At 38.8% G+C, this 27485-nt stretch overlaps 2 protein-coding genes across 9 annotated transcripts in view; one reads left to right on the top strand and one right to left on the bottom strand.

Annotated features, from left to right (window-relative positions):
* sntg1 (syntrophin, gamma 1) overlaps positions 1 to 7232 on the top strand; it is a 33151-nt gene extending 25919 nt beyond the window's left edge. Inside the window, exons 15-19 of the mRNA XM_085805595.1 lie at positions 649 to 720; positions 1390 to 1542; positions 1718 to 1810; positions 5098 to 5208; positions 5302 to 7232. Of these exons, the coding sequence (XP_085661721.1) occupies positions 649 to 720; positions 1390 to 1542; positions 1718 to 1810; positions 5098 to 5208; positions 5302 to 5484 (612 nt within the window). The 3' untranslated portion in view covers positions 5485 to 7232. The remainder of the gene's footprint in view (positions 1 to 648; positions 721 to 1389; positions 1543 to 1717; positions 1811 to 5097; positions 5209 to 5301) is intronic.
* A 1839-nt stretch (positions 7233 to 9071) lies between these two features.
* Positions 9072 to 25608, bottom strand: pcmtd1 (protein-L-isoaspartate (D-aspartate) O-methyltransferase domain containing 1). Of its 8 annotated transcripts, none has more exons than XM_085805604.1 (7): positions 25372 to 25556; positions 24327 to 24552; positions 16912 to 17379; positions 16356 to 16458; positions 15444 to 15615; positions 12817 to 12940; positions 9072 to 11897 (listed from the first exon to the last, which is right to left on the bottom strand). In XM_085805604.1, the coding sequence occupies exons 3-7, from the start codon at positions 17216 to 17218 to the stop codon at positions 11524 to 11526; spliced, it is 1080 nt and encodes a 359-aa protein (XP_085661730.1). In that variant the 5' UTR covers positions 17219 to 17379; positions 24327 to 24552; positions 25372 to 25556; the 3' UTR covers positions 9072 to 11523. The 8 variants fall into 8 exon arrangements, with proteins under 8 accessions (XP_085661730.1, XP_085661727.1, XP_085661726.1 ...); XM_085805601.1 differs by having other exon boundaries at positions 24382 to 24552; positions 25368 to 25556; XM_085805600.1 differs by having other exon boundaries at positions 24382 to 24552; positions 25364 to 25556.
* Positions 25609 to 27485: the final 1877 nt, after the last annotated feature.

Below are 27485 nucleotides of genomic sequence, written 5' to 3' on the forward strand. Positions count from 1 at the left end.
GTGGATGGTGGGATATGGGAGCTTCCTTGTTCAGATGTCGAGACAAGCTTATTTATTATTGAAGATTAGTTTGAGGAATATATCCCCTCAAGTGACTACACAAGCCCCGCCCCTAGATAGTGACCCAACACAACTTAGCAACCATAACAAGGCACTAAGCTTCAGATGAGATAACAGCGACAGTTGTCTAAAGAGTTCGAATGGTAGATTTTTTTCTTTTAGAATAAAAAATTTCCAAAGCAAATGAGTGATGAATGGATTAGCCTCCCCAGTTAATTAGCTTACCACTATACTGAAGGGTTAGGGCATGTCATTGGCTAACTATAGCCTACTACATAATTAATTATTATAAATTGCGATTTCATCCGTTACGCTATTGTAGAATATATTAGGCCTATAGCTCTGACCTATGAACACACTTTTCCTCAGTCTTCTTCTACGTGCCAATCAGAGTTTTAGCATTAGCATACACTAGTTAGCTACAGCTGTTTACAGCTGCAATAGCTATGTATAACTATCCACAAAAAGATGAGTATAGTTTAAATTGTAGTTTAAGTCTGTTGTTACACAGTTATTTAAAGGAGTGCAGGGCCTCACAAACGTTAAACTACAGTGTCATTAACCACCTATTTACAAACATATTTTCAGGTGACAACATGGGACTGGACCAGAGCAGAGAAAAGCTTTACAGTGTATGAAATAATGTGCAAGATTTTAAAGGTAAGGCCCCTTTCATTCATTCATTCATTCATTCATTCATTCATTCATTCATTCATTCATTCATTCGTTCATTCATTCATTCTTTCATTTGTGGCATTCATTCATGGCATTCAGAGATCAAAGGCCCACGCTGTAGACACTAACAGAATACAAAGCAGCAAACAGAATCTGATCTGAAGGCTGCACTTACATAACTCACTTAGTTACTTGCGTGTGCTCTTCAATCCCACAGAGACGCTCAAGGTTCAGATTGCTTTGTTGAGTCTCTGCAGATTCGAGGTCACTTTGAATTTGATTGCGCAAATTTTTTTTTGCAATTCATTATGCAGAAACTCATTATAGGTAATTTAATTTATACAGACATATGAAATCAGACATATTAAATGAGGTAGGCTATCAGTTGACCCTCGCTGCCATACCTATTACACTGTTATTTGTGTTACATAATGGTATTAAATGATACATTAGAGTGAAACACTCTCTGTTTCAGCTTTTACTCACCTATTACTTAAACGCAAGTGTGGAGGATAGAGACAATAACAGTTGCTGCTCTTACACCTAGAGTCTGCAAACCTCCCGTTACCTTGCATTGCTGTTACTCGTCTTATCTCCACATCACTCTGCTCATCTGTACCTGATCAGCATGGCAGCCGTACTGTCTTATCTTAGGATAATGACCTTCTGGACAAGAGGAAGCATTGCTTCAGCGTCCAGACGGAGAGCGGGGAGGACATATTCTTCAGTGTCGAGCTGGAGTGCGAGCTGCTGATCTGGGAAAAGGCTTTTCAGATGGCCACCTTCCTGGAGGTGGAGAGGATACAGGTCAGCACCTGAACAGCAGGCAACGTGCAGGGAATTGTGATGATTTTAATCTTGCACCGGGTTCCAGCTCAGTCGTTTCAGTACAAAGATTGATAATGCTTATATGACATTTTCACAGGAGTAAAAAGAGACTTTTGTGTCCTTGTGGGTAACGTCTTGTTCTCCTATTCTGTAGAGTAAAACCTATGCCTGTATCATGGAGAGCCACCTTATGGGACTTACTATTGACTTCAGCATGGGCTTTGTGTGCTTTGATGCAGCTTCAAAGGTGAGTGTAGGACAGTCCTTTCATCACCAGTAAGAACTGGAGAAAGGAAAACAGAGCCTTTCAGTTGGAGTTCAGATTGTACACAGTGTGATGAAACTAATCACGATGCCTCAGTTTCCCTTTTTCTTTTTTTGGTGCTGCTAACTTATTCTGCAGTGTGTGCATTTTGGGAGTATGAGCACATTTGTTTTGACGGCTGGTTCCCCCCAGCTCAAACCTCTCACTTCTGCCTGCAGTTCATTTTGGCCTTTCCCCAAGTCTGAGAACCATGCAGACTACTCCACTCACTGGTGCACATTATGTGGCTGAGCAGGACACGAGCGTTGCCATATTGTTCTCTAAGATTTTGGCCCTAATTCCTGCAATGTGAAGCAACAATGTCCCCCAAGGACGATAAAAATGTTGCCAGCATATTGTTTACAGAGTAAAACACGCAAAACACAATCCATATGTAAACTACAATCACTGACAATACACGGGGTGGGATTACTGCATAATTAAAAGCTGCTATTGGCAAATTTGAAAACCCATGTTAGAATTAGTTTTAATCGAAAACAGCACAAATAAAACTCTGTACAACGAGTTGAGCTGTATTCTGCTGGCTCAGGATCCAGTGACATGTTCCACAGCTCTAGTTTTTTTGTGCCTGCAATAGCTACTCAAAGCACTCCATTTTAAAATTAATCTTAATCAGAACTTGTAGCACGTATAAAACAAGGCTGACAGAACAAAGGTCTCTACTACACAATGATTTATAATGTAGAAAACTCTAAAGGTGCACAGAAGCAACCTGCGAGAAAGTGTGAGTGCAGCTTCAGTGCTCCAAAACCTGATGGATGGATGGAGCACTTAGTATCATCTATTAAATAAAAGGCATAAAATGTAAAGACAACACGTACAACATCGGCATCACAAATGAGGACTGTGCATAGAGCAATTGAGCTGTCAAGACTCAGAGGGTACATGCACTGGTGGCAAGTGCTGACACTTTTAGAGTCAGCTGTTAAAGTAATAAAGCTAAAGTGTAAGAAAAACTAGAGAAACAGTGACCAAACATAGAAAAAAGGTTAATGTGAGTATTGCTCTTTGCTTTAAGAGGGGCATCAAAAATACTCTTCGTAGGAAAGTTCTTTCTCTGATCTTTACAACAGAAAATAAATGCACCAGATGAGCCAAATGTACAAATCACCAGTGCATGCCTGAGGCGGAAATACTTGTTGAGAGAGTAGACCGATTAATTTGAAAAACATAAAAAATATAGCAGTCACGATTTGGAAGAAAATAAATGCGAAAAAGGATTTCTTGTGGTAAAACTATGAATACAAAAAACAGACTGAACAAAATGTCATTGCAACTATATACTCTTCTATGTTATTAAGAGTTTCAAATGACATTTAGTTTAAAATCTATTTAAATTAAAAACATTTGAAACCTACTGTTGATGTCGATGAACGAGCACTTTCACTTCACAATCACATAACAACAATAACGCAACAAAAATGAAGCCGAGCAAAGCTCATGAGAATGTCTCTGTACCAGGAAATGGAGTCTGATATAATCCTCCACATGCTACAGATATAATATCAAGTGGCTGTGACTGACATGAAAGAGATGGAAATATCATCACCTCTCTCAAGGTTAACAAGAGTCAGACAGGTTTTTAAAGGCAGAGCAGATGAGGTGACACTCTTCCTGTTCCACTCTGATATCGCTTCACGAACATCTGAACTCATTTAAGGTGATTTTTTTGCCAAGTTAGAAATATCACAGTCAAGTTTCATTTATTCAGACTGTTTACTTAAAGCAGAAGTAAGTGATATATTTGTGTTAATATAAGTCTTAAATAGTTATATCTTCCGACAGCAATCACTTACATAGAGTGTTTGGACCGAAACACGGGTCTGTCAGTCACTCTGCTCTGCTCTGAGCCGAGGAGAAAACATTTATCGTATCCTACAGTTTTTATCCAATGAGGAGAGAGAACGGCATGCAGGGCTGTGTGTGCAGCCAAGGGACGCCGTGAATGTGGCGACGTAGGGACGAGGACTGTTATGGTGCGTTCAAGGAAACTCGTATTTTTCCGACCGTGAAGTCGTACCAGTTCGATCTGGTACGAGTTCACCGGTCGGAAGTTACGAGTGGCCGTTATAGTGACTTTCACCGGTAAAACAGGTCGGAAAAACACGAGTGGGTTGCCTGGAACGCTACAAAGTCGTAAGTTGTGACTTGAAGCTGTAATTTACGATTTCAAAAGCCTGCCTGGAACGCAGCATTAGCGAAAACGACCGGACCACTTACTTCTGCTTTAAGTTAATATCAAACTGTGAAAGCACTACATCACAGTCCTGTATTTAAACCCTTATTTCTGAGGTTAAAGTACTTGAGTACTTGATTAGCAAATTTGCTTTAGTTTAAGTACCAAAATGAGCAGAAATATGTTTTATTTTACTTTATTTTACTTTACGTTTGAAGTGTTTATACTGTAGCAACTTGGGTTAGAGTCTGCAGAAATGCATCATATTCTTTAAGATTGTCACGTGTATGTTCTGTTGTGTGGTGAGAATCACTTATCAATCATAGATTAAATTAATTACTCATCTTAAAAAGCAAAATCATTTTATCATTTTTTCAAGTATGAAAAACACCAACATCACCACCAGCTTTGGAGATGCGTTGGTTTTCAATGGTCAGGAAGAGTTAGGAACACTGAAAGGGGACTACTAAGTAATTCTCTATTTACGGTAATCTAGTGAAGTATAAAGTATAAAGTAACAGATAATGTAAATACTCCAGTAAAGCAAATACTAAGTAATAATAAATGTACTTAATTACATTCCATTACTGCTAATTAATCAGGTTGGTGTTACAGTGATTATTACAGCACAGCATTGTAATGAACTGATACTCATGTGAAAAGAGTGGCCAGCTGTCGACCTAAGGAGTCAGGCTGGAAACTGACTGTCGCTTGGCTCACTGCTCAGCTTTTGTTTATTCAGTTCAACACTAATTGAATCACAGAAGCTCTGCTATTTCAGGTAAAATTGCTGTGGCTTGTTAAATTTCCCAGTGGCGAAAGTAACAAGTTTATATCTCACAGCAACCGGTAGCTGGTTGATCTGCTGACGTGCCCCATTTCTCACCGGATCCATGTGGATTTTTACATGAATTATTCATGGAACAGAGACACAAGGAGGGATTCACAGATTAGATTGGCATAAATAAGGACATATAGTTGTACTTTTGTTGTTTGGTCGACCCATATAATCGCTGTAATTCCTACATTTTAGGCGGTACTGTGGAGATACAAGTTCTCCCAACTAAAGGGATCATCTGATGATGGAAAGAGCAAGATCAAGTTTTTATTCCAAAATCAAGACTCCAAATCTATTGAAGCAAAGGTAAGGAACTTTGAGAGATGAAAAAAAAGAAGAAAAAAAAAGCAATGCAGTTAATGTTACAGAAATGATAAAAAAAGGTTTCTTCTTTTCCAGGAGTTGGAGTTCTCAAACCTCTTCGCCGTGCTTCATTGTATTCACGCTTTTTTTGCTGCCAAAGTTGCTTGCCTGGACCCCATGTTTGTGGAGAGCCACGGCAGCGCGACTACCACAGGGATTGCTTCTCTTTCCAGTATCTCATGTAATTCACAGACACCGAAGCTCAAATACGCCACTTGACAGGCACTGCCCTCTCCAGACCCCTTTCAAAAAGACACCGCACTTAGTCGTAAACGTGGCCTAAACTGATGGATGGGAGAAGTGGAAAATGTTCAGACTCTGACATTATGGAGGACAGCTGTATACAGAGGAGCTCTTAGGGGATCATCTCTGAAGAAGCATCAGATTCCTATGATTTCTTGGAATCGTTGTGAACTTAAAGACAAACCTCTTCTTTGAATAACTTCACAGAAACACTCTGTGAACATGAAATGTGTAATTCAACAATGTTTTTAAGTGAATTTGTCCTTCTCTTGATCCTCAGACATCCTTATAATCGACACGACACAACGAAAAATGGAGTTCTTTTCCCAGGGTAGTCCGCTTTTCTATGTCATTTTACTGATGATATGGGGTTTAAGAAAAACAGATTTTTGCCCTTTTTTCCCACATCAGACAACACATCATCTGCAGCTTTGCGAGGATATTTCTTGGACAATGGATATATATTTCATTTTTGTTTTGTTTGTTCTCCAGGTGAAAACTTTTTGCCTGCGTATATAATTCAATTAGCAGTGAAATTTATTTTCCACTGGAGTGTGACGAGGCCAGCTAAAAGCTAAATGGCAACATCAGTCTGATCTTGCAACACAGAAACACTTTTGTTTTGATTGAATTTAATTACTTATTAATTTGCTGGAGCATTAGTGGAGGAAATGAATGGTTTCAGACAGGCATGTGTGCGAATATACTCAGTAACCTCATTTCTTTTTCTCTGTATTCGATGTACACCCGTGTTTGAGGTCAGGATATAGCTGTTTCCCGGATAACCGGATAGGACGGCTTTGTGAAAGTGCAGCTCTGATATGGATAAGGAACGATGGACGGATGGATGGATAATCAGGGTCACCGTCCACACAACCATAATCTGACAAAAAAAAACCTTTAAACATGATTAGAAACATCTTCCATAATGTTTTTCCCCTATCAAAACTTGATTATGTAAATAAACACTGACATTCAAATGAACTCAAAGAATTATGAATTATGGCGAGCAATTACTTGTAGGGATTACTGCATTTGTTAATTTGATGTGCACCAGAGATGACTAGGTAGATAGTGCATAACCTTGTACTCTCTTCATTATTTACTCTATGGACCAATTTAGGAGAATGAAATCAGCATTGGTGTATTTTTGGAGTATTATTATTTTTTTCCTTCTTTCTTTTACTTCAGCTTGTAAATATAAGAAGAAAACTTTACATTTACAAATGAGAAAAACACACCATGAGGAAAGTAGAAAGAAAAAAAAGTAGCATCATGGCCTCTAAAGGTTTGAGATGCCCCTTTAAACTTCACTAAACTGTTTATAAATACAAGAGAGTGACGGCTAAACTATCATATTCAGAAAGAGTTCAGGTCAATTAGCGCAATTAGTCATGCTCTTACCTTCCATTTACAAAGTAGGATCCAAACACAAGAGGCCCATGGCTCAGTAAACTCTAGAGGATAGTAAATTAAATGGGGTCAGTAAAGTGCTTCGTACAGTGCGGGCTTGTTAAGCTGATGTGAGTGTCTGAGGGAAACTAATGGTGGTGCAGTCTATGCAAAGAAAGTCTGAGAGATGCTTTTGTGCTTTAAAATTATCTTGGTCGCATATACCCTTATAACACAGGATCTAGAGAGTGAGGTTTATTTTATTTTTTGCAGATGTTTTATTAACAAATATGCTGTGTGATAAATTAATAAATAAGACCTTTTATAACATGTTTCACTCGTGGCTGGTTTTATTTCTCACAACATCTGGATGTTCTGCTTCTTGTGTTCTCAGAGGGGTGGTAAGATTTCTCTACTTAGTGTTCATGATCCTATTTTGAGAAACTTATTTTGCACTTGACCTCATTTAAAGCCTAAATTACTCTTATATCAGTCATGTAAATATGATTTGACAGCTAGCAGTTAGCTTAGCTGTGTTCACAATAGGCCTATCACTAATTAACACAATTTTGGTCTCCTATTTCAGCTTAGCTGTTTCCTGTCTTTACTCTAAGATAAAATAATATTAGATAAGATAACTCAACCCAAGGCCGTGGTTTCATTCACAATTAATGCACAGAAGTGATTAGAATGAAAATAAGTTAGGATTTGATTTTCATCTAACGCTTGGCACGAAAACTGATAAAGGTGTTTGACTATTTTTCTTCAATGACATGTAAGCAGGAACTTCATACGTGGATGTGCTTTTACTACTATATTTTGAGACACAGCATTTGTTGGCCTGCTTTATACAGGCATATTTATATTATGGTTTCAGTTTCCTCAGTGACTATTTCAGATATGATATTTGCACATTTTATTAAACAAGTGTTTTTGGTGAAAAGGTCCATAATTAAAAGAGAAAAAATAACTTGAACACACAGTGAATTAATAACTTCAGGGTTTCTAAGTGCACTTAGACATAAGTGACGTCAAGTATCTGTCAAATTGCACTTATTGATTATAAGTGCAGTACAATTAATACAAAGTACACGACTAATATGTCAGAAACACAGACCATTCGTGATTAAGTGCAGCAATCGTAAGTACTTGTGATTTTGAGGAGGGTGCTGCTTTGGCCGTGGTGAAGTCTGAGAAACGTTCCTGAGCATGGTTCACTTATTGTAGCGTGGGCTTGGAAACCTGCAGCTGATGAAAGATGCTGCTGATCCGCTTTACTGGGAATCGCTGCATCCAGACGTTCTGGAGCTGGACCCATACTAGAGTCTAGAAGTTGGGATATCTCAGCCTCAGCTGTTTCTAGTTTCACCATTCTTCTTTTATCTGTCTTTCATCAGTCCCCTGAGATTATGGAAATGCAGCACTGAGTCTCTGAAGTATCCTTTTAAGTTCAGGGTATTCCAGGGTCTGAAACAGTAGCTTCCCAGACATATTCAAGCATGTGAAACTATTTTTCATGCAAGGAAACCTTATTTTACATGCAAAAATGCATCTTGAACCACAATTTCACACAATATAGAATATACAACATCATACATTCAGACTGTGGAATAATATGATTTGAAGAATCTTAAAAGCTACTTGAAAGGAAATGAAAAATGGGAGACAGTATGTTAACTGAATGTCAAAGAGATATTATAGATCTGTAACACGTACACCCTTGGGTTTTATTGCGGATAAAAACCCGTCTACTTGTTTCTGGTTGTCATCTGTGCATGTTAACACTGCACCATGTCAAAGAGATGTAATTGAAGTTTATCTGTTGATCATGCAGAATGAGCCTAACTTTAAAAGTTATGGATCTGCTGAGACAGCAAAAGCAGCATCTGAAAATTAGTCAAATTAACCCAACATAAAAATAAAAAAGGAAATTGGCACTGATAAGGGTGTTTTATAGCGTTCCAGGTTTGAATCCATCCTGGGACTTTCGTCTCGTAAATCCTCACTCTGCTCTAGTATTTGAGGTCACGGTGGCAGTGGATATCACATAGGCACCTTTACTGTTTCCACATGGCATTTGCCACAAAGACTCATCTGACTCCTTGACCGATGAACAAACTCATAATGGGACATAAAAAAATGAGCGGTTACAATGATTAGAAGAGGCATGATGTGGTTGTGACCTTTATTTTTGTGCCAAACATTTACGGAGAAACAACACATTTTCAAATGAACTGCACACACTATGAGAAATCAACCTAAGCCCGATAAAAAAAAAAAAAAGGAACAGAACAGTTTTGGCTCTCAACAAATTAACTTAACTTAAGCACAGAGCAGAACTGGTTATGACTTTACCGGGTGCCATTTCTGTGGTCGAATTAAATGAAATCACAGCAGTCCCATTAACTTTGGTGCAAGGCGTGACCTGAGAGTCGAGGTTGTAGGTCCCCTGCTTTCAATTCTTAATGTCCTCTCTAATTAGCTATTACATTTTAGATAATGGTATATCAACTGTTTCATGCCTGTAATTGGTTATGTGAACTTTAATGGATACTATGCAAATCAAATGGGACTATGTTTTTATTGGTAATTATGTGATGAGAAATAATTCCATTATTGCTTAGTTGCAAAGCTTTCTGATGAATGAATGTTAAAAAAAGAGGAAAAAAAACCTTACTGAAAATAAATGTTACCTCTTCACACACAAAAACTACTAATAGAATAATCAGCCCGTTTTCAAACAAAATATTTTTTCAATACACCAGAACAAAATGAAGACCTATAGCACTAATATATCTTATCTATTTAACAGACAGCAGTGGAGTTTTGATCTACAGAGTTCCCAGTGTCAAGATACAGTACAGCAAGAGGGCGCTACAACAAACCGAATGCAAATAAAACTGTATGCAGAATCATATGATAACAATACATATATATCACTTTTATTGTATAGAATTATATCAACAACATTCAACTCAGCTTTTGGAATACTAAATTATGCATTCAAAGTAAGATGAAGGAAATTTTCAAAGTCTGTGATGGTAAAGCATGACGAAAAAGTGTGACATCTATCAGTGATGTGCTGTTTTCTTTTTTGTTTCGTTTTTTTTTTTTTTTTTTTTTTTTTAAATTGCCACTGTGGAATGTTTTTTTTTTTTTTTGTAGAAATATAACATTGCTTGGGTTCAATTTACTGTACTGTGCCAGAAAAACTCACAGAAATCCTAATGTGATGGGGTACGTTGGCACTTAAAGCCATCACTATCAGGGACGTTCTGCAAGCAAGTTGTACTTTGATTTAACAGGATTTACATTTACAGCAAGTTCAGTCCACAGTACAAACTAAGCCACAAAAATGGCACCTTTTTTTTTCCAAAAGTTTTGTTTTTCTCTGCTTGAGGACTACAGATTAAGGTGCTTTGTTGGGCTGGACTCTTCTACAGCCCAGGATACGAAAAGGCTTCAAAATCCTCAGCGATTCTGATTTTGCATTGGTGTCGATTTAAAAAAGAAAAGAAAAATTAAAGAAACAGAATTTGAGATTTGTCTCAAGGCCATCTAATCGATTAATTGCCATTAAATCCTTTTTTTTCCTATTGTCAAAACATTTCCTAACTTGATCACTTGGGACATCACCTCCAGTGACCAATCGTAAAATGTGAAGCAAAGTCAGGAACACCCAAGACATATACAGTAAATTCATGCATGTACTCAATGACATCTCCCCGTTAGCAGCTCCCTCTAGAAAAAAAAAAAAAAAAAGCTGAAAACACCTGACATCAGTTTCAGCATTATTTCAAACCTCTGATATGATTATGGAAATGAATGTATTATTTTCATTGACAATGGAAAGGAGACCATGGAGAAGAGAGGGCCTACAACACCTTATCTAATCAAGTAGGATGTCAGCTACTCATATGCAAAGTGAGAAAACTCAAGCACCCTGTAGAAAAAGTTACATCAAAAGGGGCCCTGTAGAAAAAATGATGAACCACTCTGGTCTCTCAATGCTCTGTTGAAATAGGAAGGTAAAAACACGTTGACCTAAAACCAAATATCCAGAAGAGTAATGAGCCAGTCATGATTATACAAGAACATCTTAGTCTCTAAACTCAAAATGGGAGGATGTGGCCTTATTCGCCTTTCAGTGTCTTTTGCTGCTTTCAGCATCATCAATTCTCCAGACACTGGGAGTTAAAGCTTCTAAAAAAGGTGCAATAAAAGTCTTCATCTTAGCATGATGATCATATTTTAACAAATATAGTAAGAACTTTGTTGTTGTTTTTTAATACAATTTTTATCTGCACACTTCTGCAGAAATTTTGACATATTGTGATAAAATCTGAATCACAAAACGGGTTTTTGGAAACTACTTTCATTTTGAATACTTTTTTACATAGTTTTTTTTGTTTTGTTTTTTTGATATACAAATCAAAAGAAAATGTCAACAAAAGCCAACAAATCATGACAATCATAACATTATTATCCAATATTATCTATGACGTCTCTTTCCGTTACAGTTTCGCCATCAAGATTCAATGGAAATAATGCTACATTTGTACTGAAAAGGGTGAAGAAAAGCATTTCAGCAGGAGCCTCACCCATAATGATCGAGGGAATCAGTCATTTCTCTCTGTAATACAGCAAATATGCTTTCAGAGACTCAGGCAGCGGCAAAGCCATTATTTGTTCTCTCAACATGTTCACTTGCTTGAGGATTTCTATGTCTCCAATGTCTCTTTCCTCCTCCTCCTCCACTTCCTTGTGTTCCTCTTCAGGGTGCTCCTCCTCCTCGCTCTCCACCATTTGGGGGATCAGCTGGTTGCCTACAAAAACGTAGGTGTTGATGCGTCGCCGCCGGCAGCGTCTGCGTTTGCGCTTCTGGGGGACTCTTTGCACCATCCCCTTCCCCTGACTGTCCTCGTTGGCCAGGTTTCTGAGAGTGCGACGTATGTAGATCCGAGACAGATCCTGAAGGCTGCGGACAGTCACTGGGGCTGAGGACAAACACAGATGACACAGTCCTTCAGGGCAATGCACCACAAAAAAAAATAAAATAAAAGGAATAATCCATACAACTGCACCAGTCCTTCAACTAGGTCAGCATAAACAAGTGAGGCTGTCAAAGAGAAAAGTGTGTCTCAATATATCATAGAAAGGAAATAACTGGCTCTGCAGCTGCAGGCCAAACTTCATATAGTCAAAGCAGATATTGCTTTAGGAATCATCTCGTCACATCACTTTGAATGGACTGCTTAAAGCAGATATCAGTGGAATGTTTTTGTTAATATAAGTCCTAAATAGTCCTATTTTCCGTCAGCAATCACTTACATTAAGTATTTCAGCCTAAACACGAGTCTCTCCGTCACTCTGCTCTGCTGTAACCCGAGGAGAAAATTTTCCTTGTGGGATACAAGTGTTATCCAATGAGGAGAGAGAACGGCATGAAGGGCTGTGTGTGCAGCCAAGGGATGCGCGTGAATGTGGTGACGTAGCACGAGGACCAATTGATGCCTGACAAGGGCGGGGGCTGCTAACTCATGGTGCGTTCAAGGAAACTCGTACTTTGTGTTTTTCCTTCCTGTGAAGTCATACCAGTTCGATCTGGTACGAGTTCACGGGTCGGAAGTTACGAGTGGCCGTTATAGGGAACTTTCACAGACAACAGGACGGTAAAAACACGAGCTACGGGTTACCTGGAACGCTACCAAGTCGTAGTTGTGACTTGAAGCTGTAACTTACGGTTTCAAAAGCCTGCCTTGAACACAGCATTAGCCGAAACGGCCGTGCCACTGATATCTGCTTTAACTTTAAAAGATTTCCTGCTTTACAGTGCAGTTAAGGCGGATAAAGCAAAATGATTGAAAGAGTTTTTTTCTCTTTTCGACGATGCTTGGTTGAGGCTGGGTAACTTACGCAGCTGGACAGCATCAGGCTTCTCTCCATCAGCTCTGCTCTGCTGGACCAAGGGGGCAAAGGACACCGCCAAGATGTTTTTGCTCTCCCATGTGCACTGACCAGTCCGGGTTATCTGGGTCAGCTGCATAAAGAGGCAAAACCTCAACTCAACACTGAGCACTTCTAAAATATGAAATACTGTTTAACCCAAGGGAACAAGGGCTAAGCTCAACCACTATAGCTCAGCAAGGTAACATATTAAGGTGTGTGAATGTTATTTAATGAGTAAATATTGTTTTTACACAGAAATAATTGCTGCGGTGTGTTTTTTTGTCTATTGTTGACACCTGTAGAGATCAAAATGGTATATATGTATGTACCTTCAGTATGTCACCTGCATACTAATGATTCTCAATGTTGATCACTAAAGGTGTCAATAATAAACAACAAAACTATAGCAGCAGTTATTTCTGTACAAAAACTGTATTTGCTCATTAAATAACACTCACACACCTAAGAATGTTACTTCATACTCATAATGTTGGGCAGATCTATGCACATTGAGAAATGTAAACCATGCCCCTGGAGAAAAAATGAACCCTTCTTTATATCTGCATATATTCCATCACATCAAATAGGTACATCAAACATTCACTTCGTCTTTGCACTTGTGAACAAATGGAAATTTATATTATAAGATAGGGTAATTCATGGAAAAAAAAATCTATTGAAAATGTGTTAATGAGAAGAATATATACAGACAGAAGTACCAGTTTTTACCTGACAAATCAAAGTACTTTGTTCCACTACTGCAAAAACCACACAAAGTTTCATCTGTTCTCTCACAGAGATTAACATCTCTCTTTCAAGAGGAAATAAAAAACATGATAAGACACCTGACAAAACACAAACGCCCACACACAGCATCAGAAACAATCACAGACATCTCTTTAAAAAAGTCCAGATTTGAAAGTTTATGTTCATCCAAAAGGGCGAGACTCTGAAGTTTCCATTTCTATCCTCTTGTGTGTGTTTTATGTTTTGTGATGTGCTATGTGACTCATTCTCTTATATTCAGATGATTAATTTGCAGCACTGGCTTTTTTACTACAGGAGATATTAATGGAACAGCTTCAATGTTATGAGCAGTTCAGAAATGTCTCTGATGGCAGTGATTAATCAGTTATCGAAAAACTTTAGCAATTAATTTGTCAATTAACTAATTGTTGCAGTTTCAGTATGCAGGCTTTTGTCATATTGTTAATCCCTCACTGACACATCATCGAAACTCAAGCCCTGAAGTGACACACTTACAGAGCCATTTGTACCAGCTGATACTGTCTTAAAGTGAGGTTCGTCCATTCACAGCCATCTTTAATGTACTGCACACCCAGGGGAGCTCTTCATTCAGCACTAAAACACCCACCATCTCTATGCAATTACTCTTTTTTTGTCTCAATATAGCCTCAATATAGGTGTTCACATTTTCCTGCTTAAACCAGGCAAATGTACAATTGTACTGTATTGAAAGCGACATGCTGGCTAAGGCTAACAGTAGCTCCTGAGCAGATGCAAGGCGCTCCTCTCCTGTTTATGTCTCTAAAGACGTGTGCCAGCATAAACGTACAGCGGCAGTATGGTAACAATGACGTGTGTGTCATGCGATTTGTCATATGGACATATAACATGAGTGCAAACAGGGAGAGTTTACACATTTCAAAGCTCGTTTCTTATTGTTGCCTCCACACATTAGCCTCTGACTTTGAAGATAATCAATGACACGGTGCGTTAACATTTTCAAAAGGATCTGTTCTCTCCCCAAACCACAATGTAATGTTTCATTTTGGTCGACTCTGGAGAGTCATTTCAAAAAGGCTCTGGTGGAGATGGAAGTGGAGAACGTCAGCTGGGTGCTGATGAAAGCCCACAACAAAGAGAACATGATGTGTTTCGAGAATCATTTGCATTAGTGTAGACATGGCCCGAGTGGATATGGGCTGTAAGCACTCTTTAGATTTTACCAAGATCCATGATCAAAATGATATTTAATTACATTCGCCACCATGACTCATAAGTGTGCAGGCTGTTTTTGTTCTTATTAGTGCCATTCACTTTCTTGAAAAACGCAGTATATCATCTGATTGATATTTTTAAGTACATTGTACTCCAGTGGATTCGGGCCTTTGGTAAACATCAAAACCTTTGGTTACAATATCTACTCTAATCCAGGCTTTGCTTTAATTCAGCTTCTTTCTTTCTTCCTTTAAATACCTTAGATTGCCCGTAACCCCGACCATGCCTCAGTCAAAAGCTTTACCCCCCCTAGCGAGGAAAGGTTCCTGTCAACTATTTCTTCCACCAGCATCCCAAAATATCTTGAATGCCCTCTTACATGGCCCACACTCTGTCCACACTCACCACGAATTCACAATTTTAAATAAAATATGTACTTATATAGCCCTTCCTCTGCTCCTTACCCAGCTGCTCAAATCCAGGGGCAGTTGTGGCTCAATAATGCATGTGAAAGTTGCATAACCAGCCTTGTAGGTCAAAGCTATTTTACCTTGTTTTCCCTCATGTGTTAGCATTTTGAACAGCAATCAGGGTGTGTTGATTCTGCATCATTCTGGTGGCTTTCCACTTACCTGATCCTCTATAGGCATCACCAGAATGCCTCCAATTTTGAGCAGTACTTTCATGTAATTTTCATGGTCCTTCTGCACCCCGGCGCCACAATAAATGCGGTCGTATTGATGACTGTCTGTTGAGATTTCAAGGCAATTCCCCACCACAAAGATTGGTTCACAGAACTCAAACCTGTGAAAAAATAATAACACGTAAAGTGACTAAAAGACGGTGAACAACCACGGAAAACACATTTTTCTTTCTTTCGGGCTCATCATCATGTTTGTAACTGTGACAGAATCATGCAAAAAACATTGAGTTGAATTGGAGAGATTTCAATGCATCTACTTTGCTAAACTTGAAGTGCAAAGCAGCAAAACTGGCAAACTGTTAGTAGTGCTGGGGTTTGAATTCTTCCACCTCTGGTTGAAAAAGATGATGATTGATTGATTGATTGATTGATTGATTTCATTTAATTCATGCTTGCAGTGAAGCCAGGGCTCCACTGAAAAACTGCAGAACTTTACAAAAAGCAAAACAAACATTTAAAAATAAGCTACATACAAACAAACTTCAGTGGCCCTATCTCTGTCTGAAGATTTTTAAAAATATCTGCTAACCAGCACTTAGAAAGCTCAATAATTAACAAGATATGTCTTGCCTGTTTAATCTGTACAAACGTGTAAAAGTCCAAGTTGGAAACCTGTAAGCTACGCTAAATCGCTGCTGGCAGTAGACTTACATTTAATGGTCAAATGTGAGGAAGAAATCTACTTTCTCATCTGACTCTTGACTCAGATGTGATTGGTAACATGTCTAATCCTTTAACAAGAAATGAATGTGTTCACTCTTCTGGTTCCAGTCGTCTCACCTTTACTTCTACATTTTCATCTAAGTCTAGAGAGAGCGTATTCCCCAAAGCATGTACTCACTTATCAAAGCTGTCGCTATTCTTTATGAAATCATCCAGCTTCTCTCTGGCATATTCAACCACGTCCTTATGGAGCTCAACTCCATGGTTCACACCAAATGGTCCTTTGGGAAAAAAGAAGTCGTGTATCATATATCATAAAACAGCATTACCTACTACCTATTATGATATGATGTGGAGCAGAATAATTACTTGCTTGATTGACAGACAGATAATTACGTGGCAACTTCATCAGTCATTTTTCTAGTGAAATGCAAATAACATTATCTGATTTACTGCTGTTGTATCTTTTATGTAATAGTAAACATAATATTTTGAGGTTTTGCACTGTTGCTATTTGTAGGTGGCCCCTTTGGTTTCAGGAGGTTGTGATAGGAAAATTATACTATTTATTTTGAAATGTGATGGAACACATGATTAGTTTATGAATCAAGTAAATAACTGATAATTGTTTTTTTTTTTTTTTTGGTAAATTAGTAAGGTAGGTAGATTAGTTTATACAACATCTGAGAACATCTCACATCTGGAAAAAGAAGCAGTTGTGGAGAAAGGCTTACCAATGATAAGGCCAACCATTGTGCTCAGGTAGCCAGTCCCACTGCCCAGATTGAGGAAAGAAAGTCCTGGCTGCAGTTTGAGGGCCTCCATCACCTCAGAGTATATGCACGGAGCAGACAGGTGTATGTTGCCATGCTTCCACGCCAAGTCTTTGTAAGCACTGTCCCGGTAGCCGTCCAGGTAGTAGTCACCGCGGTCTATGGCCCGAAAAGCCTGTTCAACTTTTTCTGTGCGAATATACTGAGCTTCTTTCAGATTATCAATGAGGTCGTCGTTGTCCTCCCCAGCGCTCACGGCTCCCCCCATGGTGAAAAGAGAAGAGACACAACACAAGGGGCGAAGTCGGACTCAGGACGAGCGGTTCCTCCTCACAGTGGCATGAAGATGAATGGCTGGCTGAAGGATCCGGCCGCTGTGACTCCTCAAGCGTCACTTCAGACGACGGACATGTCCAAGTAGCAAATGACCTGAGAAAAATCAAATCAACATGTTATGGCATTACACTTACTAAAGAATATGTCTCTGCGAATGGAGTGCAGATTTAAGATGCTGATATAAAGAAAGATTTATTAATAATGCCCCACAAGTGGGACCGACTTTAGATGAAAAATTAACATCTGTGAGCGAAACAGATTAAAGAATCAATGACATATTATGCTACAGTTTTCTTTTCCTAATTAGTTCCCCTCAGGATTAAGTTGATGTTTTGAAATGCATTAGCAATGTGCCAAACGAAATAACTTCTCTTTATTTATGAAAATGTTGATGTATTCATCAAACTGGCATGTTTGAAAACAGCCCAATAATACAACATCAATGAATTTAAATAACATTGTTTGTGGCCTTAATAAGGCAGCACATCATTTTCTTCTTTTTTTTTCTATCAGCATAAATTGTGTTGTGTGACACGAGGAGAAGCACAGGTGCACTTGAAATCCCTCATTATATCTGCACTGTATGTAGATTATGCGAGTTCCAGGACTCCAGTGTTACACACTGGGCCGTTAATATAATTAGTTACACCTGTGATCCTCCTGCAGTGATGTGTCAATATATCGGCCATGAAAAAGCTCCATTCATCACATTAACAAAGTAGTAGTAGTAGAAGTATGAATCATTTTTATGTGTCACACTATCTCCAGTTCTAACAAATGAGTGTAACATGCTGCATATGTAATGCTTTGAGAACCTACAAGAGAATTGATCTGCTTTTTGTTAGCATTGTATTTATTGTTTCAAGTCAGGAGTTAGTTTCTACACTGTTGTCTGGACAAAACAAGCAACGTTAAAGTGTGGAGCTGCCTGAGCTTTCCTGACATTGAAGTGTAAACAATTTTAAAAGGCAGGTGAATGATAATTATTCTGACTATAACAATAAATAAGAAATACCTGCAGTTCTAATATTTTATTAATAGACTGAATTCACCGACTGCCTCAGACACTGTCACAACCAAATCCCGGTGTAAAGCTGACACTGTCAGCCTAAGTGTCTCAGTTTTTACGTCAGTGGAGTCTGCTGTCCACAGGGTGAGGGTGGGGTTGTGTAATATAAAGCTGACATCAGGGGTGAGGACTGAAATATGGATGAAATCATCTATCATAGCACACAGAGTTTTGTTTTACAGTATTAATACACATTGTGTTGTTGTGACATGTTTAAGTTGATGGAAAATCTAGAGAGAAACAGTTGGATGAAACAACCAGACAGGGAATTACCAACAATATTATTATACGTTGCTTCTACTCATAGATTGGAGGGACTTTGTTGCTGCCCTATGCGCCATCCGGCGTAATGGGGATAAGAAAGAGCTACTCATAGATTAACCGCACAATCACTTATTTAAATCTCATTCACCTGGAAATATAAAAAAGGAGCATCTAGGCCATACACTACTACAGTTCATTAGGTACACCTGGCTAAAATTAGAGCAGTGTAACACAACAGTGGGGCAATAACTCCTACTATCATTTTGTTTGTTGAAACCAAGACTTTCTGATCATTTCCAAAGCTTTTTTTTCCTGGTGACACTTAACTCCACATCATCTCACCAAGAGCTGTCTCTACTATTTAGTCTTTCCTCACTGACATAATGAGTTTCTGATAGGAAACTCCTCTCACAGAACATTAAACTCATTCTAATCACGTCCTGATGAAGCTTTCATGTCGATACAAGAATCAGCGTATTAACTAGAAAAAAGGCCCGTGTGGAGTCCTGTTTTCTGAGGCAACACTAAAGTTTAGTGTTGCAGTGCACTGCAGTGTTTCCTCTAAAGAACATTATAACCTTTGAGAGGGTGGGATCTATTGCATCTGTCTTAGCAACTCTAGCCATCTCATAACATACATGTCTTTTAAATGCCAACTTGTTTTAGCGAATTTCTCTCTGGTTTCATGCCTTTTTTCTCTTGTAAAGCAGTAAATACTTTCTGCACACCACACGTGAAACAATCTGAGAAGGTAAAACGACTTTTTGGTCTCACATCTAATTGCTACACTGAGGCCATAACCTGTAATGAGGGGTCACAAAAAAAGAAAGATAGTTTCCTTTTAAGAGGTCACAAACCAAAAAGGAAAGCTCTGGGATGTGTTTTTGCAAAAAATATGCCCTTATCCCTGGATCTTTGACAGTTATTTAGATAAAAAATATGAGCTACTAGCTTTACTGTGTAATACTTCTTTATAAAAGCACCACATTGTGACACTTAAGAGGTATTTAAACGTTTTATAAATACTCTGATAACAATAATATCCCACACTGCCAAAGGGTGAATGGGTATACTGAAGCTGAGGGAGACAAGTCTTGAAATCGCTCTCTGCCTCCTCAGCATCTCCACATCTGACTCAGCTAATAAAGATTAAATTCAGAGGTGACTTTGTAGTGGGAGGCCTGGTAAGGTAATTTTCCATTGGCTGTTTCTCGCAGGCAAAAAGAGCCATTGATTCGCTCACCATCGCTGATTGTACAGCAGTGTATTTTTTATCCCAGTTTTTCCCCTCGTCCTCTCTGTAATGCATAGTCCTTTGAATCGCCTGCAGTTGAAAGGAAATCCAGGAAAATGGGTCAGCAGAGGTATTCTATAGTCAAATTGCTTTCGGGAACTGCCATGCAGTCTTAGCAGTGATAACCCAGTCTTGAAACAGGTCATTATTCATCCAGTCCTTTAAGACAAATCAAGAAAGGCCGGATAGGTAATAGCATGTGGTGCAGCAGTGAAGCTAGTCTCAAACTGGAAGAATTGGTCTCTTTGTAAACAGGAATCCACTGGTAAACACACACAGGAAGTCCTGGGGTGACCCCCGGGGAGTATGGAAAGTGCGTGGATGCCATTTCATCTCATGACGGGCTACCGTGACCCGTTTACAGCCACCTGACTAAACCAAGCAGGATGACGAAACTAGAGACAGATCCTCCAGCAACACGAGAACAACTCTGGTGCTGTAACTAAATACCGAAGGCCTGTCTAGGCAGCACACCCAAGACGTGTACACATACACACCGCTGATCAACAGCGGTGTGTGTGGTAAAGTGATAATCATCACGGCTAGCTGCATTTACTCTGCACATTTTATCAGACAATTTGTAGCGCTGCTAGCAGGGTGGAAATTATATTCATACCTATGTGGCAAAAGCATTTTTCCAATATAACGTGTATTAGTAGAAAATAATCATGTGTGAAAAAAACTCAACTCTTCACAGTCACATACTTCATTTTTGCTATCGAGGGGATACAGGATTAATTTGTGATGCTGCTCTGGCAGATTTAGGCATTCGTAATCACTGACTTGTTTCAAGCAATAATAACTGTGAGATATAAACACTCAGTGGCCACTTACCTGCATAGTTTATAATATAATCCAATACAAGTGCTCTGCAATGAAGTCTAGGTATACTATTCTGTTTTTATCGACACTGTCACAGAGGTTTTAATTAAATTCTTGTTGTTCGTTCTGGACTTCATCACTTTCCGGTGTGTTTCTATTATTCTGCCAAACAACAGTAGCTTTTACTTAGTGATGAACACATACATAGTTCATGCGGCACATTCTGGCAACATGAGCAATAAACCTCACAAAGGTAGAATTTACAGTAGGACACCTAAAGTACTTAATATAGTGGTCACTTGTGATTAATAATGTTCTTATCTTTTAATTCTAATTTGCAAATCTTGCCTAATGTATATTTCTTGGAGGCCGTGTGTGAATGTTTTGCCACATTTTTATAGCGGCAGAACATGTGAGCATCTAAAGTTCACATTGAAGGATGAGGCCGAATTTGCACTGACATTCACTCTGCGAGGAAAAAACATAGCTCCGCTCATAAATTTAAAATTGGGGAACTGAGGGGGCCTACAGGGGAGGTCCATCCAAAACGCCACTGCAGTGTGTGGCACAAAAAAAAAAATGTATGTGGCTTTTCTGCTGAAGAGATAGTTGGGACAAGCGATGACAGAACTACTGCAGTACTAACCTCCCAGTGTTGTAAAACCCTGTCTGTGAGTTAAACAAGCCATTTTGGCATCTAATAAACTTTTTAAACACATAATCCTTTCTGCCAACTTGACTTCCAGTATCTCACTGGTATAAGAAACAACATCTCTCTACAAACACAACCCACCGGCCTCCCATACTATCTAAAAGAAGACAGCAAAACTTGAAAAGGTTTAATTAATTCGATCTGGCTGTACAAAAACAAATTCTGCGACAAATGTGTCAGTGAAACCAAATGTATTATTAATTCAACATGTGCAAACCCAGTTTGTTCTACAAATGCAAATTTCATAGAGGAGCTCATGTTACCTGAGAGGAATATGTTATTGAAGTCATGTATGCCAGAATATTTCTGTGTGCAAAGACTGTGACTAAAAGGTAGTGCGCCGCATTCCTCTCCAGACTGAGTGGAATGAAAATGATGAAGCACCTGTAGACTGTAATTCATTTCAACACAACCATCCTGTAATAAATATTACCTTTGTGAAGCTCATGCTAATTTATAGCCACGGTAATGGTACTACTGTATGTGTAGCAATGTTAGTCAGTCAGTTGGTCTATTAGTGCTAATGAATTTGATGATTGCCTCATCTGGTTGATGAAGTCTCATCTACCGCCTCGTCTTTCCTAAAGCATAAAATATATGAAAAAAAATTCTGATTTTACTTAAAGGTGGAAGACTATATACTATTTTCTGCATATATTCATGCTCCTCAAAGGAGTAATCTGTCTGTATTTTGTTGACCTACTGACCTCATCAAGGCAAACTCTTACTACACTTCATCTCTCATTACATACTCTTAGTCACTGCAGCCACTTAATACGGTCAAAAAGGGGGAAAAAAACATTTAATTGTTTTGACCCCATGACCTTGGGCCCATTTTCCTGCTTCTACTGTATTAAAGGTTAAGGTAACAAGCATGTCAGTATCTTCTGACACAACAGAAGAAAGCATGTCATGATGAATAAACATGAGGCTCACGCATAACCTCCATTTACATCTCTACTTTGTCAATTCAGCCATTTACTTTGTTATAATTTTTTTTTTTTGTCTGTATAATGTGTTCACAAGATTCATTTCTGTTAAAAATATATTTGCCACGTTAATGAGTGTGTCTCCCTTTGCAGTTAAACAGTTTTGGAGCATGTTATTGAAAGTATTTCATCAGTAAAGGGAACTATATTGAGTTGTTCAGCATAATGAACCTTATTTTAACATCTTCCTTAGATGAGAACGTAGGAAAGAGCTGAATATCTGAACTTTTTCCATGCTCAGCGGGAGATAAACCCTCCTGATTTAGGCAACAGTAAGGCTTTCTATCTGACTCCATCCTCAAGCTAGTGGTAATGATCTTGTGGTGCCTTCAGACTTAATTACAACTGTATCTGCATCACTCTTTATTTATGCAAATGTGACCACCAGACTCTGTGTTAATTAGCCAGAAACAGCCGAGAGATGTGACAGTTAAGGCCTGTGTTGTGCCAGGCTGACAACAACAACAGGCCCCACTTCTGCAGTTCTCTGCGTCTCTTATGCTCCTCTGGGTTCTCTTAGTTTTACTCCTGCTGTCTCTGTGTATCCAAGGAGGCATCGTATAGGTTTGGATTATGATTATAATTTTGGCTCAAATTAAAACATTTTAAACTCAAGCAATGACGTTTTACCGTTAGTTTGCGTCATCTGGATAAAACTAAGACAGTTTGTATCACGCCATTGATTTTCTACACAGTCACGCCGCCTCCGAGGATCACTTGGAAACTGTAAATAGTTTATCCATCTTTTATCTTATCTGATGTGTGATGAGAATGTCACAGCGCTGCCAGCAAGGAAACAGACTAAACTGCTCTCAAGTTGGGTCACAGAGATGTTTGTGCAACTAGGGCTGAAAATGGTTTTTTTTAATTACCTGATCTACTGAAAATAAATTATTAACAACTCATAATTACCTAATCATTAAAATGCCTTCTTTTTTAACAAAAACATAATTGGTTTCAGAGTCCTTAATGTGAATATTTTCTGTATAATAATACAAAACACCATCCTGGGAACTGTGAAATTATAAGTGATATTTTCTATTATTGTCTGACATTATAATTAAGTATCATTTGCAAAAATAACTGGTAGATTTTGGGGTATTTTCAGAAAGCATGTTCAGAAATGATTTTAGCTTTTCCCTTGTTCTGTCCTCTATGACAGTAAACTGAGTATTATTGGGTTTTGGACTATCAATTTGGATTTTGAAAGAATTTAGAGACTAAACACAAAATTAATCAAAATTAATCATCTGGTGGTAAACATTAGTTGCAACAGCATAGATGTTGATGTTGTGTAGGCTAATGAAGAAAGTAAGAAACCAAGAACTTGTTATTCTGTTAATCAGTAAATCGGACAGCTCCTCTCCACCTATGCTTTAAAGCACATGTTATTAAAAAAAACAACAGACTGTCACTTTTGCTCCAGCAGAGTCAGTCAAACTTTTCATGTAGCCTATGTCAAACCAATAGTTTGAGTTCACTCACCGTCACCTTACAGTTGAAAATTAAACCTCTATTAGTTGGGTCAAGTAGCCTAGATACATGTGCTGTAAAAGGTAGTGCCTTATTTTCAATTATGTCAGTTAGGCTATATTAATTAATGCTGATGTTAATCATATTAGTAGCTGTCACTTAAAACTGTGGTGTTTCTTGCTTTCAGCACAGCAACAGGTAATGCTCACAGATCAAAACTTATGAGTTGTGTTTTTTTATATAGGCTATATTATTCATTAAGTGACAAGAGCTTAATAATTTCACAAGATCAAACAGATGATTTTGATTTCATTAGATGCCATGTGAGCAACCCGACTGTACCAAAACATTAGGAACACCTTCAGAAACAGTGTTTCTTCCCATCGCACAGGTGTTTCTAATTTTCTGATCACTCACAGATGTTCCTTGATTCCCCACAACTGACACCTGATGAAGCCAATCAACTGCCTACCTGGTCACGTGCTGCAGTTGCCACACAGACGGCAGCCTGTCAGCCAATCAGAGGCCGGGACACTTTCCTCGCACTGCGTGTGACGACGGAGCAAAACAACAACAGTGTTTTTCATGAAACGTTGTCAAGCGTTAATAATCACGGCTGCTCCTTAATCCCGACCGTGCACATCTGCGAGAAACACACAGTCAAGCAACTCAATACAAACACATGACAAACACTGAGAAGAGGCTGTTTGTGTATGTGTGTCTGTGTGTGTATACGTGTGTGGGTTTGTGTATTCATGCAGCTTTTGTTCTCCACCAAAAACGCAGTTACCGTCCAGAGCTTGCTCTCTGCAGTGCGATTAACCTCAATCTTTTAGCAGCGACTGGCTAAACCGGTTTGTGGAGGAGAAGAAGGAGAAGAAGAAGAAGAAGAGGCTCAATATCACCGCTGCAGCTTTTATGAGCCAGTCCCACCAAAACAAAAACAACCACGAGAAAGGACAGCGTTCATTTCTCGCTGCCTCTTCCGCCTGATGTAACTTAAATCTCTGTTTGAACAGCCTGCATAACACACACTCATATGCACGCATTAAAATGAGGGACACGGTGTGTTTATATAATTTAAAAAAAAAGTCTGAATTTTGCAAACGTAAATTATAATCAGGCGATAAACACTAGGAGCCGTGCTGCTGCTGCTGCTGCTGTTCTTGTTGTTGTTGTTGTCGGGCTCATCGGAGCTAAAGTTAACCCGGGCTAACGCTAGCTGTAGTGGGCCCGAGTGCGCCATCATCAAAACAAGAGACAAAGCAGGTTAGGTAAGCCCGTCTCTTCATGCTGTTCATGCACAGACAGCCAACACACAACACACACACTTTGTCCTGTCACATTAACACTAAACTAACTCAACTACCACCATGCAGCCACGACGGCGGCTCTGGCTGGCTGCCTCCCGCACACAAGCTGCAGTTAGCGGAGGAGAAATTAAAGGTACTCACTCACTCACAGACGCTGTGGCGCATTAACTCAACTCCGCGCTGTCTGTGTGTGCAATGCGACGGTCACCGACAGTCACCCAGAGACGTGGGCAGCCCGGAGGACTAGTTAACGGAGCTAACCAGCTGCTGGTTTGGTCGGTTTGCCGAGAGCGACTAGTTAAAGGACGAGCTGCTGCTGTGTCGAAGCGGACGAAGAAAGAAACAGCTGAGGAGAGGATGTAAACACAGGTCACGTGGTCTTTTCAATGTTGTCGATAGAGGGAAGCACTGTTGCTTCACATCTATCTATCTATCTATCTATCTATCTATCTATCTATCTATCTATCTATCTATCTATCTATCTATCTATCTATCTATCTATAAGCAATATAACAATATATAATAATATTTTAATTTGTATTTTAAAAATCAAATATTCATAGTTTGCAGGTTCCTGTTTGTTTGCTCTGAGTGTTTTTCCCCCTGCTTTTTCTGATATGTCTGATATGATGTAACCATAATATTTCTGGGTTATAGGTTGGCCGGATTAAACAAGGTATCTGAAGACATCATGGACACGTGTAACAGGTATTTTTCCATGGTTTCTTTTTTACAGACCAAACATCTGGGAAGTATTTATCAGATCAGAGCTAAATAGATAGTTAGGTTGCTTGAGAATTTCCATTTCTTTGCTTGTTTCCATTACTATATCAGAGAGAAATATTGCATTTATCTATTTATCTCAAAGCCATAGTGTGAAACTTCATCCCAGATTAAGATGATATATTTCACATTTCAAACTTTAAAGCAGTCATATCGAGATGTTTGCCTAAAAAATAGTCTTAAGGGAGAATGCTATTATACTTTGGATATGAGCCTATTTTTTATAACCACTATCACAGTATCACACAGCAGCATGTCTCTTTTTACCATAGCAAATTTGTATTTTCTAGTAGTTTTCAGACAGTTATAGTCAGGAGTGGTCAAAAATATGTCCTACACCACACCGCACCAGTTACTGTGAACACATGTTGACAGGTTTCAAAACTGACTAATGAAATTAATTTAAAAGTTTAGACAACAAGGCCCTATTCTCTTTAATCTTGGGTTAGCTGCACAGTCCAGATGCTGTCATCTAATACAAAAAATAACAAACTATTAAGCTAGAATCACTTTCACTACAGTCTGAATGCACTTGTCGCTCAAATGATCCAAAATTAAATAAACCATATTTAACATTGACCTCTGTTGATCTAAACTGGTCTCTGGCAGCTAAACCGATGAACATCCTAATTACAGATGAGCGTTAACCAAGAAAACCATATGAATAACAGAACATGAAAGGGCTAATATGGCTGTGATGATAGCGTGGCTCATTTTCATTGCCTTTGACAAGAGAAGTGATTCCTTGGAAGCTTCTCCCACCCTGTGACCTTGCACAGTTCCCCTGAGGAAAGGCCTAAATTTGTCCTGCAGTTGGTCTACTCTGGAAATTATATTATTATATCAGGTTTAATAAGGAGGCGGTCATGGTCAGCTCAGCAGCAGACAGGTCTGGGTCAGTCTGATTTCACTAAACCAGGTTTTTGTCGTCCTGCAGCTCACACACAGCCACAGTATCAGAGGCCTCACTTCACCTCATCTTTTGCTATGACCTTAGATGACTTACTGTTCATGGGGTGAAGATTTTGTTTGCTAAATATGAAAAAATCTTTGTCCTGTTTATTGAGTTGTTTTAGAGACACAGTTGTTTACAAAACTGATGTTCTGTATTTTAACTCATATTTAACACAGATTAAATCATTTCTTTGTTTTCTCCAACCCAAACCTTTTCTACTGAATGCTCAGAGTGAGCAGCTGCCCAAGTGTCTGGTAGAAAAAGTAAGTTTATCAATCCATCAACATCATATCAGGATGTGCTGATTTTCACTTTGTGGCTAAGCTTCCTTTTTTTGTGGTGTTAGGTGCTGTTCTGCTGCACATTGTCATCTGAGGTGAAGCATTTGTTTACTTCCTCAGAGGGTGGCTTTAATTGTCTTAACACTGAGAGGTATTGAGCCCTCCTCACATGAACACAAACTATTAAAAGCGCATAATACACAAGGATGTAGAGTGTTTAATTTGGGTTCATTCAAGTCTCTCT

This window comes from Trachurus japonicus, chromosome 17, assembly GCF_045865225.1.
Source record: "Trachurus japonicus isolate A0001 chromosome 17, Traja_1.0".
Lineage (NCBI taxonomy): Eukaryota > Metazoa > Chordata > Actinopteri > Carangiformes > Carangidae > Trachurus > Trachurus japonicus.